General features: G+C 57.0%; 1 protein-coding gene across 5 annotated transcripts in view; it reads right to left on the bottom strand.

The window, feature by feature from the left end:
• COQ8A (coenzyme Q8A) overlaps positions 1–21,849 on the bottom strand; it is a 37,605-nt gene extending 15,756 nt beyond the window's left edge. The window contains exons 1-4 of one of the 5 annotated variants that reach the window (XM_072732784.1): positions 21,694–21,849; positions 4,366–4,550; positions 1,168–1,557; positions 835–901 (exon numbers count right to left, since the gene is read on the bottom strand). In XM_072732784.1, coding sequence (XP_072588885.1) covers positions 835–901; positions 1,168–1,557; positions 4,366–4,542 — 634 coding nt within the window. In that variant the 5' untranslated portion in view covers positions 4,543–4,550; positions 21,694–21,849. Of the gene's footprint in view, positions 1–834; positions 902–1,167; positions 1,558–4,365; positions 4,551–14,710; positions 14,893–21,460 lie in introns of those variants that run through there. The other 4 variants (XM_026003428.2, XM_072732787.1, XM_026003427.2 and 1 more) reach the window with 4 other exon arrangements.
• Between the last annotated feature and the right edge of the window lie 230 nt (positions 21,850–22,079).

Below are 22,079 nucleotides of genomic sequence, written 5' to 3'. Positions count from 1 at the left end.
GAGCATGACCATGCTCTCAGAGCCCACACAAAGCCAGGCTCCCGGGCATCGCAGAGCCAATTCCAAACAAGGAGCAGGACAGCATCTCCGGAGAAGGGGTGGCTGAGGACGGCGTGTGTGATGGCACACGGGAGGGGGACTCAGAAGCCAGCCTGAGCAAAGCACAAGGCGAGCAGGTCCCAGCTCAGACACACACGGTGACCTGCATCTTGCTCAGGAGGCAAGCAATAGAAAGGACGACACAAGGTCATAAAAGCAGGTCCGAGTGCTATAAACCTTCGCTCTAAAATCACCTTCGAATCGGCACGGGCAGCCTGGACACAGTAGTACTTAAATCTCCATGGAAAAGGACACACCAAGCTCCCAGCCACAGACTTCTGGATGGCAGCTCAAGGCCAGAGCCCCCAGTGAGCCCCCCACTGACACCCTGCAGGCCTGTGGGGGTCCAGCCAACGAAGCCCCGTGCTGCCAGTCAGGGACCAAAACCACTGTGGGAGCCCAGCTACCCGACGACGACTGTCCACTGGTTGCAGAGGGGCTCCGTGGCCGGGGTGGTGGCAAGAGGACAGGGCTGACATCACAGACAGCACACCCGAGGGTGGCCCAAGGAGCTCACGGCAGAGTGTCAGGCACGCTCACCCCCAGGGGCCAGCAGAGGCAGAGTGGAGTCCAGTCCCATGCTCCTCCCTCAGAGCACAGGGTCAGAAGGGCAGCACAGGAGCCAGCGCCCCCCTACAGGACACCCTGGTCCCTACCCTCTCCCACCTCCACAAAGGCCCCGCCAAGGGCATGCCAGGGCAGGCGCAGTGGCACAGGGACCCTTAGCCAGCTTACCTCCGAAGTTGGCCAGGCGCCCAATTCGTGTAACTGGCACCTTCCGTTCCCGAGCCCGCTCACTGAGCTAGAAGGAGTAAGGATAGAGACCTCACACCATCGGCGACCAGGCCCAGGACCGCCCTGCAGGGTCTCACACTGCCCCCCAGGAGCCCTCCCCACCCCCACAGGCAGCCGCATGGGCAGGCAGCACACTCCCCCAAGAGGGGGCCCCTGGATCCCTGAAAATGGCAGGCCATGGCATCCAGAGGGTGCCCCGGGAGGGCCTGACACCAGCGCCACAGCGAGCAGCAGCCACCCCAGCCCCGCTCCACAGGGTCCTCTGGGACGCACCATCTGCTTGTGGGGCTTGCTCTCTGGGCGAGCCTTGGCCTGCCGGGCCTTCTCAATGTCCTCCGTAGTGAGGCCCCCCACAGGGGACTGGTCCTGGTGGAAGAACCTTCGAGGAAGGCCCGGGACAGAAAGGGGGGCTCTGGGGTCTCCAAAGAGCCTCCTGGTGACTGTGCCCAGAGGGGAGGCGGCCTGGCCCGGGAGCCCAGCTTCCCTAAAGGGTCCACTAGCGACGTAGGCAGGAGCCGGGCCTTCACTTCCAGTGTGATCTCCCCGGTCAGGGGAGGTGGCTGCAGAGAAATCTGGGGGGGCCCCCGCGGTCTGAGGCCCAGAGAACTCCACTTCCACATCATTGAGGCTCTCAGCATAAGACTCTGGGCGCCGATCCTGACCCTATGATGGAAATAAAGCCAGTGTGAGAGGAGCAAGAGCTGGCCCAGGGTTCCTCCCTGTGTGCACCCCACTCTGCACAGAACGACACACACTCCGCAGGGTAAGTGGCCCTCAGCCAGTCCCACAGGTGAGCACCTTCCTGACCCCAACCTAGGAGAGCCAGGTGAGGCCCTGCTTCTGACAGGCTCCGCTCTGGTCCCAGGGAGGCCAGGAGGTCGCTGAGCACCTGCTGGGTGCCTCTCCAGGCCCAGGTGAGTGACCACCATGCTCCAGGCAGCAAGCTCATCATCTGTAAATTGCGGCTCAGGAGGGGCCTCGAGGTCCCAGTGAGCGAGCCAGGCCAGCAGAAGGGGGAGGCAGGGCTCAGAGAAGTAAAAGGTTCACCAGACCAGCACACCAAGAGGATCCACCCACCACCCCAGGCCAGCACCTCACTGCAGATGCGGCTCCCTGGCCGTTCCCCTAAGAGGCTCTCAGCAGGGCTGGACCGCTGGCCCTGGGAGCTGGGGGTGCAGGGACAGGCCAGGAGGGAGGCACCACGCTTTCCCTCTAAGAGTCACATGGACCCAAACTGCAGGCCTGGTTCCTGTTTGAACCCTGAGTAACCCTGAGCCAGTTCCTCATCTAGAAATAAGGCTGCGCGTGGTCATGGAGCTGCATGGGCCACAGACAGGGCTGGGGGGACGGCACGGCTCCTGAGGGCCGGGCTGTGGCTGGCTGCCCTGGGCCGCAGGGATGGGCTCAGGGCACGGGGTCACACAGGGCACCCGGGGGCACCCCCCCGAGCCTGCTCGCTGCCGTCCTGCTACTCGCCCTCCAGAGGACCAAGAGAGCCTGACCGACACTCTCCCTTCATAAAGGGGACAGTGAGGCTGGGAGAACCGACGTCATCCAGTAAAGGCCTGGCAGCCGCAGCAGCAGAGCAGGAATCGCCAGTCCCACTGGCTGCCCTGTGACCCCCGACAGCACTTTGTTCTGCACACAGGTGACCTGTACTTGGATTCGGCAGCTCTGGTCAGGTGCTGGGGAAGCACTGGAGCCAGGGAAGCTGGGAGAGGCCGCGGAGGCTCCCCAGCAGGGCCTCCTTCTACCCCAGGACTCCTACCATGGCCTCCTGGCCCGCAAGACCTCAGTGGCCCTGAACTCAGTGTCCACTCAATGAAGAGGTGACCAAAGCCCTTGAACATCCAGAGGGAGGGGCATTCTGGATTATGTGGCCCCCATCCCCTCAGAGAGAAAGATGCCCCAATGATCTAAGCGTTAGGGAAAGAGCAGCACACTGAGGCCCATCACCCCACTCAGTGCCTCCCTTGTGGTGGGACCTGCACTCCCTCCTCCCTCCAAGGGATCCTGCCAGAGATGCCCTGCCTGTCCTTGGGGCACCAAGGGGTCCCCAGTAGGTCTCAGAAGGCCCCCCGCAGGCCTAGCATGCTCTTACTCCTGGTGTTTCACAGGCAAGACACCCACCAGGAAGGGGATGGCTCTGTACCAGGGAGGACACTGCCTGGGACAGCTTGGGGGTGGGGGCAGGGCCAGGAGACCCCAGATGGAAGGACTGCCCAGGGCTCAGGCCCTGTCGCTCAGTAGTCAGGGACCAGTTTCCCATCTGAGAAGGGGTGATGCCCAGGACAGCAGCTGGGCTCAGGTGTGGGGCAGGGGGAATCACGGGGTTGAGATTTCTGTAAGTTAAAAAGCAATTTTGTGGGGTGACAGAGACATGGTGTCATCACCAGACCCTTAGGGAGCAAGAGGGAGGGCTGGGAATCCTAAAACCCCAACCAGAGGCCTGGGGGCTGCGACAGCCTCATAGCCTAGAGGAGCCTCATGAAGGCCATCAAGCACAGGACAGAAATAGAAGGAGGAGGTGAGGTACTGTCTGCAGCTTGTACCCTGTCTCCTTCCCACCTGCAGGGACTCCCAGGAACGGGGCAGGTGGCACGCATGGTGACATGGTGACACCTAGGCAGACAGCGCTCCCACATGGCAAACCCTATTGATAGCCACCTCCCCACACTCATTCATGTTTACAAGCCTCTCGCTGGGCGGGAAAGGTAGGGGTTTCCCAGGCCGGGGTGCGGAACAGGGCAGGAAAGGTGAGAGGGAGGTGGGGTGGGAGATGAGGCTGCACCAGCGTCCCCCCCGAAAGGAGCGGAGCCCGAGTCAGCGCCTGGAGACCCACGGATGTGAAGCAGGGAAGCGTGGCCCTGGCTGTGGCGTGGCTGGCGTGGCGGGAAGGGCCTTGGTCACTGGGGTCTGGGGACACTCGATGCTGCAGTGTGACATCCAGGGACACGTGAGCTCTCAGCTTATACATTGCGCAGCTTCTGCCACTTTTGTACCAAAACCAACCTCACAAAAAAACTGCTAACATCTATCAGATACACAGGGAGAAGGTGCTCGGTCTCCCAAAGGAACTGCTTCAGTGAAGGAAGCACAGGCTCCTTACAGCTGCCTCCCATAAGAACACAGGTGGATGTTGCTTTATTTGTGATTTTTTTCATTTACAAAAATAAAAAGGCTTCTTGAGCATGTTCAGGAGAGGCCCAGGGACGGAACAGGGGCCAGGCAGCAATGAGGAGGGCAGGTGGAGGGGGCAGGACGGGCCTGGACCAGCTGGTGCACAGCCTGTGTCTCCAGGCAGGTGAATTGGTCTGGGCCACCGGTTCCCGAGGGCTGTCCCGGCTCCGTGAGGTTTCCTGAACTACAACCTGAGTCATGCGGCCACAGCCCCATGGGGGACCCCGCTACACCTGGGACAGGACAGGACAGCAGGTCCCCTGAGCCAGCCCCTCCCACCGGCCTCCTCACCTGCACCTGCCCCAAGACCAGGCTGATCTGCTCCGCGGCCGAGGACTGCAGGGCCCTGGCGGCCAGGATGAGCTCCCCGCCGAGGCCGAAATGCTGCAGGTGGGTCTCCACAGCCACCTGGGTCAGCTTGGCAAGGCCTCTGACCAGCATGATGGCATCCCCCAGCATGGCAGCCATCCTCAGGGCTGGAAGAGAGAGGGCCAGTCAGGGTACGTCCCACACTCACGCAAAGGCCTGGGCAGAGGCAACAGGAGGTCTGGTCCTTCCACTGGCCGCCGTCTGATCCAGGCTGAGAGGGGACAGCGAGGGCGGGTCAGGGCTCAAGGACGGTTCTGGGTGAGCCCCTCCCCTGCGCGGCCCAGGCTCTGAACAGAACCCAAGGCTCCATGGAGTCGGGGCTGGAGGCCCCAGCAGTAGGAGGGGACCGTGGGCACACAGACGTCTGCGGACTCAGCCTTCTCCTCACGCAAAGGAAGGGAAGCACCGGCTCTGAAGGAAACGCCCGCCCCAGGAGGGCAGCCCCGCTCAGCCAGGGAGGCCTGCAGGGACCACTCTCCCTGAGCCCGGGAGGTACAGCTACTCATAGATACAAGAACTGCAGTGACGGCCAGAGAACCCCATGAAGGCACAGGAGCCTGCAGAGCTGAGATGACCCACTATCACCTGCTCTCACCGTCACCGTCACCGACAGCAGCCACCAGGCTGGGCACTCCACACTCTCATCTGTTTCAATTCTTTATAAACAGCTTGGTGACACAGGTATCATTGTTCCTGCTTCACACAGGAGAAAACCAAAGCCAGAGAGGTTAACTATCCTAAGTGGTGTCCTGAATGGTGGCCCTGGGGTCCAGCCCTGGGGTCCGACCCTGGCTCTCCTCTGTTCTGTGCTCACCACACCACGCTGACTCCCCAAACGCGTGGCCCACCGGCTCCAAGCAGTGGAGGGCCAGGGCCCCGCTCAGGCACAAACGGGCTGCCTACACTCTCATCAAAGCAAAGGGCATTCCTGGAAGGTGACCGTACCCCTGAAAGGGACAGTGGGCCAGCCGGGCCCACCTCCTGCTGTCATCTCACACCCTGGGCTCTGATCTGGGATCCCATACTTTATGGCAATAAACAGGCCTGGCATGAGATCCATAATCAGAGCTCACACAGGGCTGCTGCCAGTGGTCAAACTGGCCAGCCCCCCAGCCCCACTCCAACATACAGATACGCTGGTCTCAGCACCCCTTGTCAAGTGGCGAGGCGCCCATCACAGCCCACACACCCCAGTGAGAGAGGAGATTTCTGAAGGAGATATTAGGGACTTCCGAGGAGGGATGGAGGCCGGGCCCCAGCCACACTGTTCAGAAGGACCCTTTGCTGGTGGCCCCAGGGCATCCACCGTACCCCACTGCCCCAAGGTCCCCCCAGTCCAATCCAGCTAACCAAGGCAGAAGCCTCCCACAGGCCACAGGCTCCGATAATTCCAAACCTCCCTTGTCTATTAATGGATACCACATCTCCCATAGAGCTTCCTAAGGCCTATTTAATTCAGACTTTGTTTCCAAGCTGAAAATTAACTGTCTGAATCTCTCATCCAAATTATGAACATGAATGAAAGCATCACTAGAGCAGAGCTGAGAAGTGATGTGGGGCAAGTCCACCCACTCAGTGCTGGCCTGACTGACCTGCCGCTCCGATCCGTGGACGTTCAATCCAGAAAGCCCACTTCTGGCCCCGGGCTCGCTGCAGACGCAGGCCTAGGACCCACTGGAGTCCAGTCCTCAGTCCCCAGTTCTAGGCACATAGGGCCCAGCTGCTGAACGGGCCAGAGTTACAACTACTTCACAATGATGCATTAGAAAAATTCCTTAGGGGATCCCTGGGTGGCTCAGCGGTTTAGCACCTGCCTTCAGCCCAGGGCGTGATCCTTGAGTCCCGGGATCGAGTCCCATGTCGGGCTCCCTGCATGGAGCCTGCTTCTCCCTCTGCTTGTGTCTCTGCCTCTCTCTCTGTATGTCCCTCATGAATGAATAAATAAAATCTTTAAAAAAAAAAAAAAAAAGAAAGAAAAGAAAAATTCCTTTAAAAAATGCTACATAAATTGACCATATTTTTTGTTAATTCCTGCATCTGTGCGGTATGAGTAACTATGGTCTTTTCCAGTATTTTCCTAACTTTTTTAGTTCATATATACTTTCAAAGTGACAAGAAGAAAGTCACCTAAAAATAGCACACATTAAAAAGTAATTAGCTATGTTGCACCTTGGGGGTCGGTCAGTTCAGGTCCTGATCTCAGGGTCATGGGATGAAGCCCCTCGATGGCCCCCACACTGAGCAGGGAGTCTCCTTGGGATTCTTTCTCTCTCTCTCCCCGACTCAAATAAATAAATAAATCTTAAAAAGAAAAAAAAAAAAAACCTAATTAGTTATGCCTTTCTTCCTGTGCAAACAGTTGCATCCTGTCCCCAGCAATGTTGCAGTGGGGGACAAGTGTAACCCCAACCAGTGAGCACCAGAGAGGGGAGGAGGGGACTCCAGCCGGTGGCTCTACCAGGCAGGCCCCATCCAGGCGGAAATCACATCACAGAGAAACCACCTCCCTGCTCGCTGTGGGCCAAAACCTGCTTTCCTCAAGTCAACAGATGCTACTAATCAATATACTGTCATTTGTGAGCAGATTCACATGCCGATGAGTCTTTCAAAACCATAGTGGGCCTGCCCGGGCTCTGACAAGTGCTATTTATCTAAGGAGCAGAGGCTGTACCCAAACCTCCCCCAGCTGCTCTGCTGGGTACAAAGTCAGCCGTTCACACCCTCATTGACGCCAGGTACTCGTGTTGCTAAGGAGTGTCTACCCCCGGGGCAGCAGGAACAGCAATGGCTGCCAGAAGACAGTACCTTTCCAGAACATTTCTCACCTTCTGGTTTTCAAAAAGTGGGTCCTGTGGATCTGAGGCATCCCAATGGGACTCAGAATTCAGCTACCCTGAAATTTTTCTGCAAAACCCCTGCAGGAATGCAAGATCCAGGCACTTGGCTACACCAAGAGGCGTTTTCATCATGATCTTAAAGAAATAAAAGCAAAAGCCCCCAAAAAACATTTTTAATACACCAATTAAAGACCTTAGCTGGGGGCTCCTGGGTAGCTCAGTCGGTTGACTGTCCGACTCTTGACTTTGGCTCAGGGTAGTGAGATTGGGCCCCGAGTCAGGTGCAGCACTAAGCAGGGAGCCTGCTTGAGATTCTCCCTCTGTCCCTGCGCCCTGCTCGTACTCACTCTCTCTAAAATAAATAGAACCTTTAAATCGAACAAACAAGCAAAAAGTTTACCTGCACCAGGATTTCATCTACAAGTATTAGAGCCCACTGCTCGCTGAGCAGGTTTTCGGGCCTCGTCCAGAAGTAACAGAGCAACTGAGTGTCCGGCCCTCTGCCTACTTGGTAGGCGGGCCCCAGAATGCCTCGGCGAAAAGGGTACAGCCAGAAGTGCTCGGTAAGCCAACAGATAGATGTAGCAGTTGGGGGAGGCAGCACTCCCGTTTGGGGGTGCCCACTAGGGACAAGACAAAGGCATTCAGTCACCCACGGCACATGTTCACGAAGGTCCCCTCCTGGGGCTCTGGGCCGGTCCTAGCAGGCCCCAGGTGAACCTGCCCTTGGCCTCAGGGCACTCCCAGCCATGGTGCCATGCAGGCACTTCTATGATGAGACAGACGCCAAGGAGAGGGCCGAGGCCAACTGAGGCTGACACACCAGGGTCAGGTGCAGAGGAGGCCGCTGACTGACAGAAAAGATGGTCCTGGGAGCAGGACACAGGGTTCCATCTGCCAGGGTTGCTAACGCTAAGTGCATCACTCACCAACAACATCCCTCTCCAGCAGGAGGCGGCTTTGGGTGGCTCCCCTTTTCTGGTCCTAACATGCTAAACTGTCATAAGGGATGTAAATAAAGATGTTATCTAGAGAGAGAGAGAACGGGAACAGACACAGCTCACTGTCCCCAGGGGCAGAGAGGCTGAAAAACACAGTCCCCAAGCTCCAAGAATTCTCCTAATGAACCTTCACTCTCTGACCTTCCCCAAGATTTGGGATATGAGCTCACTCGTGCTAGAGGATAGACCTGGGTGTTCAGACCCACACATTTGCAGGGAATTATCTGGGCCATGGGGACCTTCACATCTGGTCTCCAAAACGAAAGAACACCCACAAAGGGACACCTACCTGGCCAGAATAAGATGTATCAGCAGGAGAATGACTGTGTTCTCCTGAAAAGATCAAAGTAACAGGCAGCTCTGCAGCCAGAAAGCAAAGCAAGGCATCAAGCACCTGTCCACTCCCACTAGCAGGAATGCATCTTCGGGGAGAGTTCCCACACACATCCCAAGCACCCCCCACTTGAAGCCAGGACCCACCATCAATCACTCGTCTCTCCTCTCAAGGGGACAGCCAGAGACACGGTGGGGATTTACCAAGCCAGGGTTAGATCCCCTCCATGGCTCTAAAGTGAGGCATAACAGAGCAGCCCCATCTGAACAAAGCCAACCAGAGCTAGGGTAGCTCTGTTTCCAACAACACACAACCCCACTCTGGTCTCCTCCACACTGAGGGGCCCTGAAGCCTCAGGGTCGCTGGTAGAAGGACCCCAAAGGAAGCTGCACAGAAAGCTCTTTGTCTTGGGGAATGTGTGAAGCTTCATCCAGCTGTCTGTCCCCTCCCACGGACACATCACCCCCCACGGCACCCCCATGTCCCACCAGCATCAAGCTCCGTGTATCCAAATGGCCATCACCACCCCCAGACCCCTCCTGGGCTCCCCATCCTGAGGAATTCGACCACCAACCACTTCTCTCCAATTGTCCCCTCACCTCCCCTGGCCCTGGCCCCTTGCTAACCCTGCTGCTCCTAGTCTCTGTTCCCCCTCCCAAACCACTCCCCAGCTTCTCGACCTCTCCGAGGTTCCTAAGGGGCTGAAAGAACTCTTGTGACCTGGCCACCCCACACTCCAATTTCTCTCCTTGTCCTCTCCATTCACTGTGTCCCAGTCAGGCCCATCCAACTCTCCGGCCAGCCTGGGCACGGGATCACGCTCTTTCCTTTCACCACTCCCGGCCCAAACATCACCTCTCCTGAGGCAGGCCATCCTTCCCCCAGGATGGCAGTGCCTGCTGTACCCCTGCCTGCATCACCATCTCCTCCCCCAGGGGCTACTGGCCAGGGCAGGGCAAGGACTACACCTGTCTCCCCATGCTCTATCGCCAGCACCCAGCTCCAGGCTCAACACAGAGCAGGCAGGTAATCAATACCCCTGAAACCGAATGAACTCAACGAGTCCCTCGAAGGCTGCCCTTTGTGGGACGGGCTCACACCTGCTTGCAGCTTTCATGTAGATTTGGAATCAAAGGCCCCCAGGGGGCCTGGTGGAGGCAGGGACACCAGAGTCCCCAGGGGGCTTGGTACAGGACAAACTGCTGGGCCGGCCCTGGCTCTCAGGGGCCCAGAAACCTGCATGGCTCGCACACTCCCTGGGGCTGCTGCTCGTGCTGGAGCCCCAGCTTGAGATCCCCATTCTGGAGGACCAGGCAGACAGGGAGCAGAGGTGGCCCAGGCAAGACCAGGTGGCAGAGATCCTTCCCAAAAGTTTCTTCCGCTGCCCCTTCCCCGAACCTGGCTTCTGGGTCCGTGGAAACCCCGGCCTGCACTTTGTTCTGTTACTGCCTCAAGAAGCTGGACAAGAAATGAATGAGCTTAAAGATAGGAGCCTCAGACTGTCACTCCCCACAGGGCCCGGACTGTCCTCTTCTTCGGGAGGCCCCAGGGTGGGGCTGCCTGTGACCTTCTGCCCCCTCCTCGGCAAGAACAAGCCTTACTTTGGGCTGGAACCTTCTCAATTTTCAGCCTGTGTGGGCCCTGAAAAGTTCCTTTACACGCTTGAAAGTTTTTTTCCTCCACTCTAAGTAAACGAAAACAGCAGGTGACTCAGGGGACCGAGGAATGTGCAAGCCAGGGAGAGACTCAAACTTTGAGATCCAAATCCAGGACCATCTGCAGCTGTGCCTTTGGCCTCAGCCTTCAAAGTCACACCCGGGGCCCAGCACTGGCCTCCAGCAGGGGCTCCAGGCTCTGGGCTCCAGCCAGTGAGGGTCACCCAGGCTCTCGCCAGCAGCTTCAGAGACAGCCTCCTGGGTTGGTGACCGAATACATGAAGAAAGACCAGGGAAGAGACAGAGACAAACAGCCCCCAACATCTGCCAGCTGCAGCTGGGCCTGGAGGGTCACCTCTCCACGAGAGTACAGGCCATCGTAGCCACGTCACCCCGGGAGCCCCCGCACCTGCAGCAGCAGAGCCAGACACAGAGAGGAAAGGGGACTCAGGGCATCTCCTAGGCAGAGGAGCTCCTGTTCCCTTGGGAGAGGCTTCCTGGCCCGAGGGCTGCTTCTCGGAGCTGGTGAGAAGTGCACACTCATGAGCAAGCTGGGCAGCAGGCACTCTGACACTCCACTCCAGGGCATCTCGCCAGGTCCCCAAGTGTTTCCATTCTGCAAGGAGCAGAAGACAGGCCCGGGGTGCTAGCCACAGTGGAGGTCCTCACTGAGACTTTACCATCCACCAGGCTGAGAGCTAAGTGTTCTCTGCATTCTCCCTCCATCGTTCTCATAAGCTAGGTGCTATTTTCATGTCCGTGTTTGAGATGAAGGCACTAAAGTACAGAGAGATTCCATAACTTGGCCAAAGTCACACAGCTTATGAGAACTGGAGCCAGGAAGGGCTTGAGTCTATGGGCTCAGACACTAGGCAACCACTTAACAGGGAAAGCAGAGAAAACCAAGCTGAAGGGTGTCCGAGTATCTCAGGCTAGAAGCCTCCACTCCTGGCCACTAGGAGATCAGGATGGTCTGGGTTTCCTGGTATGTTGCCCCAGGTGGGCACCAGGCTGGGGGGTGGGTGCTCAAAGAAGCAGGAGAGGCTCCCTCACCCCAAGGATGCCCAGGGCTCTGGAGCACAGGGGGTCCTGAGCAGCCCCTCCTCCCTCTGGTGAGCAAAGGAGGCCCTAAATGCCCACCTGCCAAGCACAGGGTCCTGACAGCAACATCATCATCTGACTAAAATCTCATCAAAGTTTTCTGCTTAAAACATGAAAACAGGGGCACCTGGGTGGCTCAGTGGTTGAGTGTCTGTCTTCGGCTCAGGGTGTGATCCCAGGATCCTGGGATCGAGTCCCACATCAGGCTTCCCACAGGGAGCCCACTTCTCCCTCTGCCTACGTCTCTGCCTCTCTCTGTGTCTCTCATGAATAAAAAAAATAAATCTTAAAAAAAAAAAAACAAACCATGAAAACAGGGACACCTGGGTGGCTCAGTGGTTAGGTGTCTGCCTTCAGCTCAGGGAGTGATCCTGGCTCCAGGGATTGAGTCCCGCATTGGGCTCCCTGCAAGGAGCTTGCTTCTCCCTCTGCCTGTCTCTGCCTCTCTCTGTCTCTCTCATGAATAAATGAATAAAATCTTTAAAAAATAAAAAACATGAAAACAGTGCTTGTCTCAGGAACTGAGGCTGATGAAGCTTCAAGATTCTCTGGAGCCTGGCGCCCCAGGGTTCAAATCCTGACTCTGCTGTAGAAGTGTCTGTGCCTCAGTTTCCCCATCTGTTCCCAACAGAAGTAGGTTAGACAATCCATATAGTGGCACTTAGGACCCCAAGAACTGGCACACAGTAGGCATTCATCACCTAGCAGACATTCTGGAATGAGGTTCAGCCCGGGGAGACCAGAGGGCACATGAATGACAGCAGTTTGGACAATCTTACTTATTTATATCCAGGCACTCAGGCGGGTACAGTATCTATCACGTCTGACTCAGGGAGAGCCATCTCGCCCTCTCCAGGCACCAGCGTGGTTTGTCTATGCTGTGGTGCCAGAGCCCACGTGGAGGCTAGAAATAAATACCCACTGGTGATCCTTACCATGGTCAATGCCACTCCCAGAGGAGAAAATGGGAACTTTCGTTGGTATTTTATGGGAGGAACAGTACGGGGGCAGGGGGCAGGTTGGGGGAGCTCTCTGATCCCCATGACCTTTCTGTCTGCACATCATGGCACACTCCGCCACCAGCATAATCTTCCCGCAGCCCACTTCATCATGCTAAGCCCCTACTCCAATGGCTCCTAGCTGTCTAAAGGATAAACAGGACCTGCCCAAGCTCCTGAGGCTGAGGTTGCGGGCATCACAGTCAGGACCCGGCCTCCCGGCCAGTCTCCACTCACACCTGTGCCAAGGGAACATCACTCCAACCCCTTGGCTTCTGCACATGGAAAACACGCCTCCACCAGCCATGCAGATGGACACCCCTGTGTGTGTGCCACCAGCCTCGGGGCCTGGGGATCAGCTCTGCCCTGACCGGCCAGCTGCTCCAGGCCTGTTCCTGAACCACCCCATAACCTGTCTCTCGCCTAGAAATCACAGCATCAATTGTCAGAACATCCGATCTAAGCAGGAGAGGTGGAAGAGCCCTGAAATGTACGAACACACCACATCTACTCGAGGATGCATATTTCCAGACGGGCCCCAACCTGACCCTGTGCTCTCAGGCGTCTTCCCATCACTGCCCTCACCTCCCAGGCCAGCCAGATCCTGTCCTGCTCTGTACGCTATGTCCCCAGCGCACACATGCCTTTTCTCTCCAGCTCAACTCCTAGGCCCTCTTGGAGGTCTCCAAGGCTGACCCACCCACCTTGACACCCAGACTGATCGTGACCACACGAACGACAAGTGTCACTGCACTCTCACTCAGGAAGGGGGACAGGACCCTGGGTGGCAACCCTGGAGCTGTGGTCGAGGGGTTTCCTTTACAGTGAAATCAGGTATCTAAAGGGTTGTGTTTAAATGTGGCAGATTGAGCAGGGACTTCACAGACATGTCCGCACTCTGAGCCCTGCCATGTATGACTATGTCACCTTCCGTGGCAAAGGAGGCTTTGTACATGGGATTCAGTTAAAGATCCTTAAGATGGGTGGATTGTCAGGATGGGCCCAATTAATCACAGGGTCCTTATGGGAGGGAGGCAGGCAGGTCCAAGCCAGCAGGAGGTGTTTCCGCAGAGCCTGGGGTGCAGGTGTGAAAAAGGCTGGGCCCCGGAGGCTGGGAAAGCCAGGGCCACTTCTGCCCTTGAGCCTCCAGAAAGGACTGGTCCTGCTGACATCCATCTTGGGTTTCTGACCTCCAGACCATAGAATAATAAATCTGCAGTGTTTTAAACCACTGGATTTGTGGTCCTTTGTCAGAGCAGCCATAGGAAACTTGAATACAGGGGCTATTTTAAATAGCAAATCGCTGGGTTGGAAAGAGGGCTGGGCTGTATTCTAGACTACTTTCCCAATCATTCTTCTAAAATAATTGGTGTGGTCACCCCACAAGCAGCACTGAGTGCCGACCAAGTGCCAGATTCTGGACTACCCACAGCCAGCTCAAAACACACCCCCGTTCCCAATGAGATTCCTGCCAGCTTTCAGGATCAATGCACCCATGTTTCCTGAGGCTCAGGTCCACATGCAAACCGTTGCTGATGATCTGCTACATGCCAAGCACTGTGCAAGGCCACTAAGGGGCCGCAGGGGCCGCTAAGTCCAAGGAAGAGCTCCCCACTGTCAAAATGCTTTTCATCAGCTTTTACCCTCTTAATCTTTCAAGACACCTCCACCTCACATCTACTTTTCCCGTGAAACAGTATTAGTAATGAGTGGCTACCACTTCAGGTCCCCTGTGTGCCTGTCCCTTACACCACTCCTTGCCCTACCGAAACAGGTGTGCTCCCCATATGCGGGGGAGTGAAAGCTCAGAAAGGGGGAGAAATGTCCTGAGAGGCCCAGAAATGCCAGGTGCCGGCCCTTGTACCGTGGCCTGGCTCCAGGCTCCAGTCCTCCCCTTGCTGCCCAGGGCGCTAAGGGAAAACCAGGTAAGAAATCTGCCCCCACATCAATAAGTCACCATTTTAAACCCAGTCTTCTGGAGACACAGCAAGGTTCATGCCCTGAAAAGCATATCCACCCGGTTGCAAAAATCATGAGTTGCAGAAATCTTGGAACTGGCAGGACTCTCAAAGGCCATCTGGCCAGACTGCCCCTTCTGGAAAACTCCCCAGTTACCTGAACTAAGAGTGTTGGCTTCCTAGCCCCCAGGGTCTGAGCCTCGTACTGGTCTCAGACATAAATGGCAGAGAGAGGCAGGAGCCCCACACTGAGGGCCACCTCAGGGTATGCAGGAGCCAGAAGGAGATGCTGGGTACGTGGCCCTCAAGACTGCCACAAGGACACCCAGGACCAGACTTTGTCAACTGCCCCTCCAACACCACACACAGCCCAGACCCCTTACCACACGGTGAGCCTCTGGAGAAGGGCCTCTCCTAGGCACGTGGGTGGCTCAGTGGTTGAGCGTCTGCTTTGGCTCAGGTCGTGATCCCAGTCCCACATCGGGCTCCCCACAGGACACCTGCTTCTCCCTCTGCCTGTGTCTCTGCCTCTCTCTCTGTGTCTCTCATGAATAAATAAACAAACCTTTAAAAAAAAAGAAGGGCCTCTGCTACCTGGTCCTCTACTCCCCACAGAGGCCCACTCCACACCTCATCTACCCCCAGAGCCGAATACCCGTCTGCACCTGGGGTACTCCCTAACTTCTGGAGCCCCAACATCTAGAACCCAGAACCAGGGGGTCCTGTCCACACACAGCTATCACCATGGTGGCAGCAGTATCCCCTGTGCTAACGGGGGGGGGGGGGGGGGGCGGGGGGCGGAGATGAGGCCACAGGTGGTGTGCACAGGGGCCCCAGGTGGGGTGGCGCTTCTAGTACTGGCCATTGTGCCCACTCTTGACAAAAAATCGAGAGGGGAAAAGAGGGCAAACCAGCAGGCCTGGCCCAGCAGCGGTGAAGTCCACTCAGGCCCAACCATGTGCAGGGCCCAGCCCTACACTTTACCAACTGCTGGCAGCGAATGAGTGCAGGAGCCAGGGCCAGAGATCTCTCCTCGACCTCGGAGAGATGGGAGATGTCTACTCCGACTCCGGCTCCCGCAGCTCACAGGGCAATCCATCCTCACCTCCACCCTCCTCCCAGCCAGGACCAGCACCAAAGACAGAATGTGCCAGGAGGGAGGAGGTACTGCCGGGCCTGACCTCAGGCTCTGGCCCTCACCTGAGGAGTTGTGTGTCAACAGTCCCCATGACAGCGGGACATTGCCACTGGGCCCCTAGTTCCCAGACCTGGGCAGCTGGGGACGGTGGACGGGGGAGGACAGACGGTGAGGCCCCCGGGACACCCACCACGTGTGATCTCGGTACTTGGTCTCCTTGGGCCTGCACTGCCTCGTTTCCTCCTGTACAGAACGGGGTGGCTTCCTGTGATGGTGTCCAAATTGCAGACTAGCACCCCTTTATCCCGAGTGCAGAAGGCTGATCCGGGAGCATGGCCAGGGCTGTCCAGACCCAGGGAGACCTACGCTCTGAAGAACCAGAGCGCTGGCCCAGCCAGGCATCGGGGACACCAAGTGTGAAGAGGTGGACCCTCCTCCTCCCAGGGGTATGTCTCGGGGCACAAGCCCTGGGCAACCCACCTCCCCGCCTCTCCACCATACTCACACACCATGCACTCACCTATTTATATCAGACTTACACACCCACAGTCACAAATATGCACACACATCCACGTGTGCACTCATACACACTTACATACCTGCACACTCGTACATTTGTATTCACACATGCATACCCACCAACACACACTTGTGCGCTCACACTCCGGCACACTTACACACTCATACACCCATGCAGGCTTGTGCACTCACACTCACACCTCATGTACTCATGCACTCAAACATAAGTATGTACTCATACTTATGCACTCAAACATCCTCACACTCGTGCACTCACACTCCACGTGATCCACTCACACACTAACATACACAGACACACATTCACTCACCCACTGGGAATAAGCAGGGCCCCAGTGGCGGGCAGGGGCAGGGCCCAATGGGCAGGAGGGCACAGCAGGACACCCTCTCCTGACTCCCTGGGCCCAGCTCCTCCTCCATCCTCCACTAGGACTCTCCCCACGCAGCTGTGCTTTTGCCTTCACTCTCTCCTCCCACAAAAACTTACCTCCTCACGTCCACAAACCCTCTCCCTCAGCCTTCGTGTACCAAATACAAAGATCCCCCCACTAGCTGCCCCTCCCGTGCCCTCCTGTCTGTCACACTGTGGACCCCAAGCCCTTCCCTGATGCTCTCAATGGCCCAGCCCACAGCTCAGGGCACCTGACCCATCCAGTATCACTCCCCTCTGGGTTTCCCACCAGCTCCACTCTCTCCCCTAAAGCCCTTCCTTGGCTCCCATGATTCATTTTCTCATCCCGGTCCAGTACCAATGTCTACATCAGTGCCTCCTCCTCCACCTCCCACCCAGGCCAGGGAGGCCCTGGGCCCAGTCCTGACCCCCATGCTCCCTGCCGACTGCCCCCGTTCTCTGGGCTGTCCCGGGTCTGTACATCTCTGCTCTCAGCCCAGGCAGGCCATCTCTGCCAGGGAGCTAGTTCTAGAACCAACCCAATCACACACACACACACACACACACACACACACACACACACACACACCATGTAACCCCTCCAAGCCCCACAGACATTGATGACAGAACACAGGGGAAAGTGGTGCTGATGAAATCGTTCTACACTTTGACTGTGGTAATGGTTATGTGACATTATGCATTTGTGAGGTTTCTTTAATTTATTTATTTATCTGAGAGAGAGAGAGCATGAGCAGGGGGAGGGCAGAGGGAGATGGACTCCTCACACAGACATCACTCTGAGCCCAGAGCCTGAGGTGGGGCTCAGTCCCAGACCCCAAGATCATGACCTGAGCCAAAATCCAGAGCTGGCTGCCCAACCACCTAAGCACCCCCCCAGGCGCGTTGTGACCACGTGCACTTCTCAAATGGCACAACCACCCACTAGAAAGGGGGAAGCTACTGCACACAAATTACATCTTTATAAAAAGAGGCAGTTGAGGGGGCACCTGCCTTCGGCTCAGGTCATGATCTCAGGGTCCTGGGATCGAGATCCATTTCAGGCTCCCTATTCAGCAGGGAACCTGCTTCTCCTGCCCCTGCCTGCTGCTTCCCTGCCTGTGCTCACCTGCTCACTCTCTGTTGAGTAAATAAATAAAACATTAAAAAAAAAAAACACAAAACCAAAAAAAGAGGAGGTGAATCCCACAGGTACCTCAACCCCCTCCTGTCTGGAACATCACCATCTCCCCCCAAACCAGCTCCTCCTCCTCCTGCACCCTCGGTTTTCTGCAGTAACACCACCATCCACTCCAAATAGATCCTCCCCACAACTAGAAACCTCAGCCCTCAGTGGCCAACCAGCCACTTAACCTGGACACTCTACCTGCACAGATTTATATTCTCTCGAATCTGCGCCTTGCATTCTACAATGCTCCCAGCCCGGTCCCCACCACCAGGGACTCAGGCCACCCTCACTTCTCACAAACCACCTCACTGGGCCCCCTGCCTGTCTACCCTGACCTGCCGTCCGACTGCTCTGCAAACGCCAGCCCACCCTGGCACCCCCCCATGGCAACGTCCCTTGGCGGCCAGACCTTTGACCCCTCTGGGTCCCAGCCTCTAAGCATTTCTCTCTCTGGGGGACACGCATATGGCCCTTGGGCCCCAGCACCTGGGCTTCATGCCATAGAAAGCACTTTCTCCACCTTTGTCCAGCAGATCCAGCTTGCGCTTCGCCCTGGGTCCCCACAGCAGAGGCCTGGTACCGTCCTGTGGGTCTTGCACAGTCGGGCCACAGACCGTGCCACATTGGGGCAGGGAGCTCACGCTCACTCGCTGCTGTCTCTCACTCTATCTCACTGTCTCTCCCTGGGGGCTCTCTAGGCTGCAGTTGCACTCATGAGCAGTGAGTGCCTCTGAGGCCTCAACAAAATGTCAGTAGTGCAATGCCAAGCCTTCCTGGCCCCCAGGCCACTGCTGAGACAAAATGCGTGGAAGCACTGCTCTACCTGACACAAATTCTCCCAAACTCACCCAAACTGTAAGGGCGGGGCCACCCCCAAAACAGAGTGAGTGCCTAGAAACTTCCATGGCAATTAAGCATCTCCATTTACTGTGCTTTGTGAACACACTGCTCTACAGCAAACTCGGTCTTTTGTCACTGGGACTCTGGGAAGCACCCTGACCCTCCAAACTCCTGCCTCTTCCTGCCGAAATCTTGCTCATCCGCAGAGCTCCCCACCAACGCTGCTCCTCCAAGAATCCTTCACAGTTTCCACCCAAAGCCCCCTGTCCAAACCACACTGAGGGTGTTGAGATGGGATCTGCACCCCTCCTTACTACAAGCTCCCCGAGTTTGGAGACGAAAGTACTGTCCACTTCAATATTCCCAACACCACGCCTGAGGCAGTCGATCCATCAATAACTGCTCAGCAAGGAGTAAAAACCGTATCTGCCTGTGATTCCAGAGTGGCTTTCCCTAGGGGACAGGATGCGGAGGGGCACTGACCCGCAGGGCACACAGGGACCAAATGTAGCCCTGCTGCCCTTGCCCAGATGGGACAGGAGGATATTAAACAAAAACCAAAACTGCCACAAGTCTAGGGCTCTTGGGACAAGAACGCAGTCACTATTCTAGAACACCCTGAAACGTCTATCTGAGCGAAAAACATTCAGCTCTACTGCGAATCTTCTCTACATGCACACACTGAAAATGAATCACTCACTCCCAAATATGAAGAATAAAAAAGGACATTTTCAGGGTCATTTCTGACTTTAAATCCCCCGTGGGCCTCTGACCTCAAAAGAAACGGTCTGGGGCTTAGGAGCCTGCAACCCACAAGGGACAACGTGCTTGTGGATGGACCAGTGGGCACCCACTCAGGTTTGCAAAGTGTAGGGAGAAGCAGCCTCTCATGTCCTGCGGATGTGTCGTATCCAGGATCCTGGCCCTGCCTGCGGATCCCCAGACCTCTCCCGCCCCACAGGCGCCACTGGAAGAAGCAGGTCCTTGTGCTCCCCATGCCACTCTCTCCCTTCTGCTGATTCCAAGTCCAGGACTGGCCGTTATTCGGCAGGAATGCACGGACTATTTCCAGATGCCACTGTCAGATCAAGACAACTCTCTATCTAAATATTCCTGTCTAATTTTGCACACAGCTCTTGTTTCAACTGACAAAGATAATGACTCAGTGTCCATGGCTCTTGATGGAAAATTATCCTGCCAAGTTTGGACTTCTCTAAGCTTCGTTTTGAGAAAGGAGAAGTGACCTCTCTGTCCAGATCCTTTTCTACTGGCAACCAAGGGCACCCAAAAGGCCGCCTAACTAAACCAAGGAATGTTACAGGAAAATCCTGATACACATCCACAGGAGTCAATTAACAAGACAGAAATCGTGGGAGATCGGGGCTTGGGATATTTTTCCTTGCCCTAGGCAATAATCACTGTTTTTCAGCTTTTCTGCATCCCATCGATTTGGTACTTTGAACTTTGGGGCATAAATTTTGAACTTTTGGACTGAAGGCAAAATCTAGACTTAAAAATAAAGCATCTTCTCTGCATCTTTGTCACTGACATTTCAATCAACCATAAAGGAACTGTACAAGTGATACATGTGCCTCTCATGAGGGGCACACAGCTCATGTCAGCATCCCCACACAGAGGCTTGAAATGCAGCCACTTACTCTCTGCACACAGGGCTGGTCCCCTCCCACATCATAAGACACAAGAAGATGACCAAAGCATCACCTCGAAGAGCCACTTGTGGATAATGGAGTTGACCTTTCTGCCAAGATACAGAAGCCTGAAACTTGTTTAGTCACTATTTTAAAACTGATCCATGGTTACTCCACATGCATATCCCCCACTGTCGTGCAAAGTCTCCAAAGATAGAAACCACCAGGCTTCTACTTCTGTTCGCTCTGGACCGTCACTGCCACACATCCAGCAGGCCCCGGCAATGCCCATGAGCTTCTACCTCCTATGGTTCTCCTCTCCCTCCAGTTGCGGGGGGGGGTGCTGGGGGGGTCGGGGGTGGTCTCTTTTGAAGCCCATCTACATGGCTTCTATCACTGGTTCAGGGCAGGGGGCACACTACTATCTCTTGTCTAAGCCTCTCAACTACTCACTCACAGGTCCCAGCACATCTCTCCAGCAGCATGAGAAGACTCTTTTTATAGTCTTAGCTCAATAGTTCTCAACCAAGGGCGATTTTGCTACCTATGACACATTTGGCAACGTCTGGAGAAATTTCTGATTTCTCTAACAACCAGTGTGTGTGGTTGGGGTGGGGAATTGCTACCAGCACATAGCGGACAGAGACCAGGGATGCTGCTGCACATCCAGCAATGCACAGAGCAGCCCTCCCACAACAAGGAACTGTCCTGTCCATACATCAATAGTATGAAGACGGGGAAACCTGTCTGCGGTGACACATAGGAAGTGCTCAAACCACCTGGGTCACTTTTCCCTCAAGCTGCCCAAGGTCAGGCCAAAAATTGTAATAACCCTGCACTGTCTAGAAGACTGAACAAAATACCCAGAGCCACCACCAGAGTCTTAAGGACACTGCTCCTGTGAACCAACCCCCTCTTCTCCTCTCAGGAGAAGGGCCATCCTGCCAGGATGACCTGTCCATCCACAACAGGACAACTGGCAGGCGAGTATCACGCTGCTGGGATCCTCTGGCAACCCGTTAGGCGTGGCAGGCCCAGCTCTTGGGTCTTCTGTCACGCACACCCCAGGGCCCAAACGAGCCCAAGTTTTCCAACGGGCTGTGCCGGGACAGGCTGACAGGCAGCCGAGGGACTCTCGCCCTTCAGGAGGCTGGCACCCCTCAGCCACGTGGAGGCTGGCACCCCCAGCGCCCACACCTGCCTGGCGGCCTTCCGGTCCCCCAGGCCCGCGCACACACTGCGTGGGGCAGAGGGCTGGGATGAGGGACAGGCACCAGCTCAGGCACTCCGGGGACCCCAGTGCTTGCAGAAGCAGGAGGAAGGGCCCATGAAAAGCGAACGGAGCAGAGGAGCAAGAAGGGCCCCTTTCCCAAGTCCACCCCGAACCCCCACCTGCGAAACCCGGGAGTCGGAGCTCCGACCTGAGCCTGCAGCAGGCGGCACGCCCAACCCCGCGCACCGGGCGGTGGGCCTGGGAGCGAGCACCGCGAGGGAACTGGGAGCGGGGCCGGGGGCGGGCGCACCTCGGCACGGGGCAGCCGCCCGGGCGCGGGGCACCGGAGGGAGGGGCGCGCGCAGGCGGAAGGCGAGCCCGGCCGTGCCTTCGCGGCGCGCGGCGGCCTTACCCGGCGGCAGGAAGCGGGGCTCTGGGTCACCTTCGCGCCGCCTGCGCGATGCCCGCCGCAGCGCCGGCGCCGCAAGCGCCCCGGATCTGTTTACCTAGCCGCCCGCGCCCAGACTCCCCGCCCGCGGCCCCGCCCCCTGCGGCCACGGCCCCGCCCCGCGGGCGCTCCCATTGGCCGAGCCGCCGTGCCCGGCCACACGCCGCGCGGCGCGGAGCAGCGTGCTCGGCCCGTGCGCGCGCGCCGCGGCCAATGAGAGCCGAGGGCGGAGCGAGGGGAGCCCAATGGGGGGCCGCCGGGCGCTCAGCGCTGCCCTTTGCCCTAGTTGGGAAACCGCTACGGCTGGCCGCGCCGAGGGGCGGAGCCTGGGGGCCGCCTGGTGGGCTTGT

Source organism: Vulpes vulpes, chromosome 13 (assembly GCF_048418805.1).
Source record: "Vulpes vulpes isolate BD-2025 chromosome 13, VulVul3, whole genome shotgun sequence".
Lineage (NCBI taxonomy): Eukaryota > Metazoa > Chordata > Mammalia > Carnivora > Canidae > Vulpes > Vulpes vulpes.
Note: the sequence above shows the minus strand (reverse complement) of the source record. Positions and strands in the feature narration are given on the sequence as shown.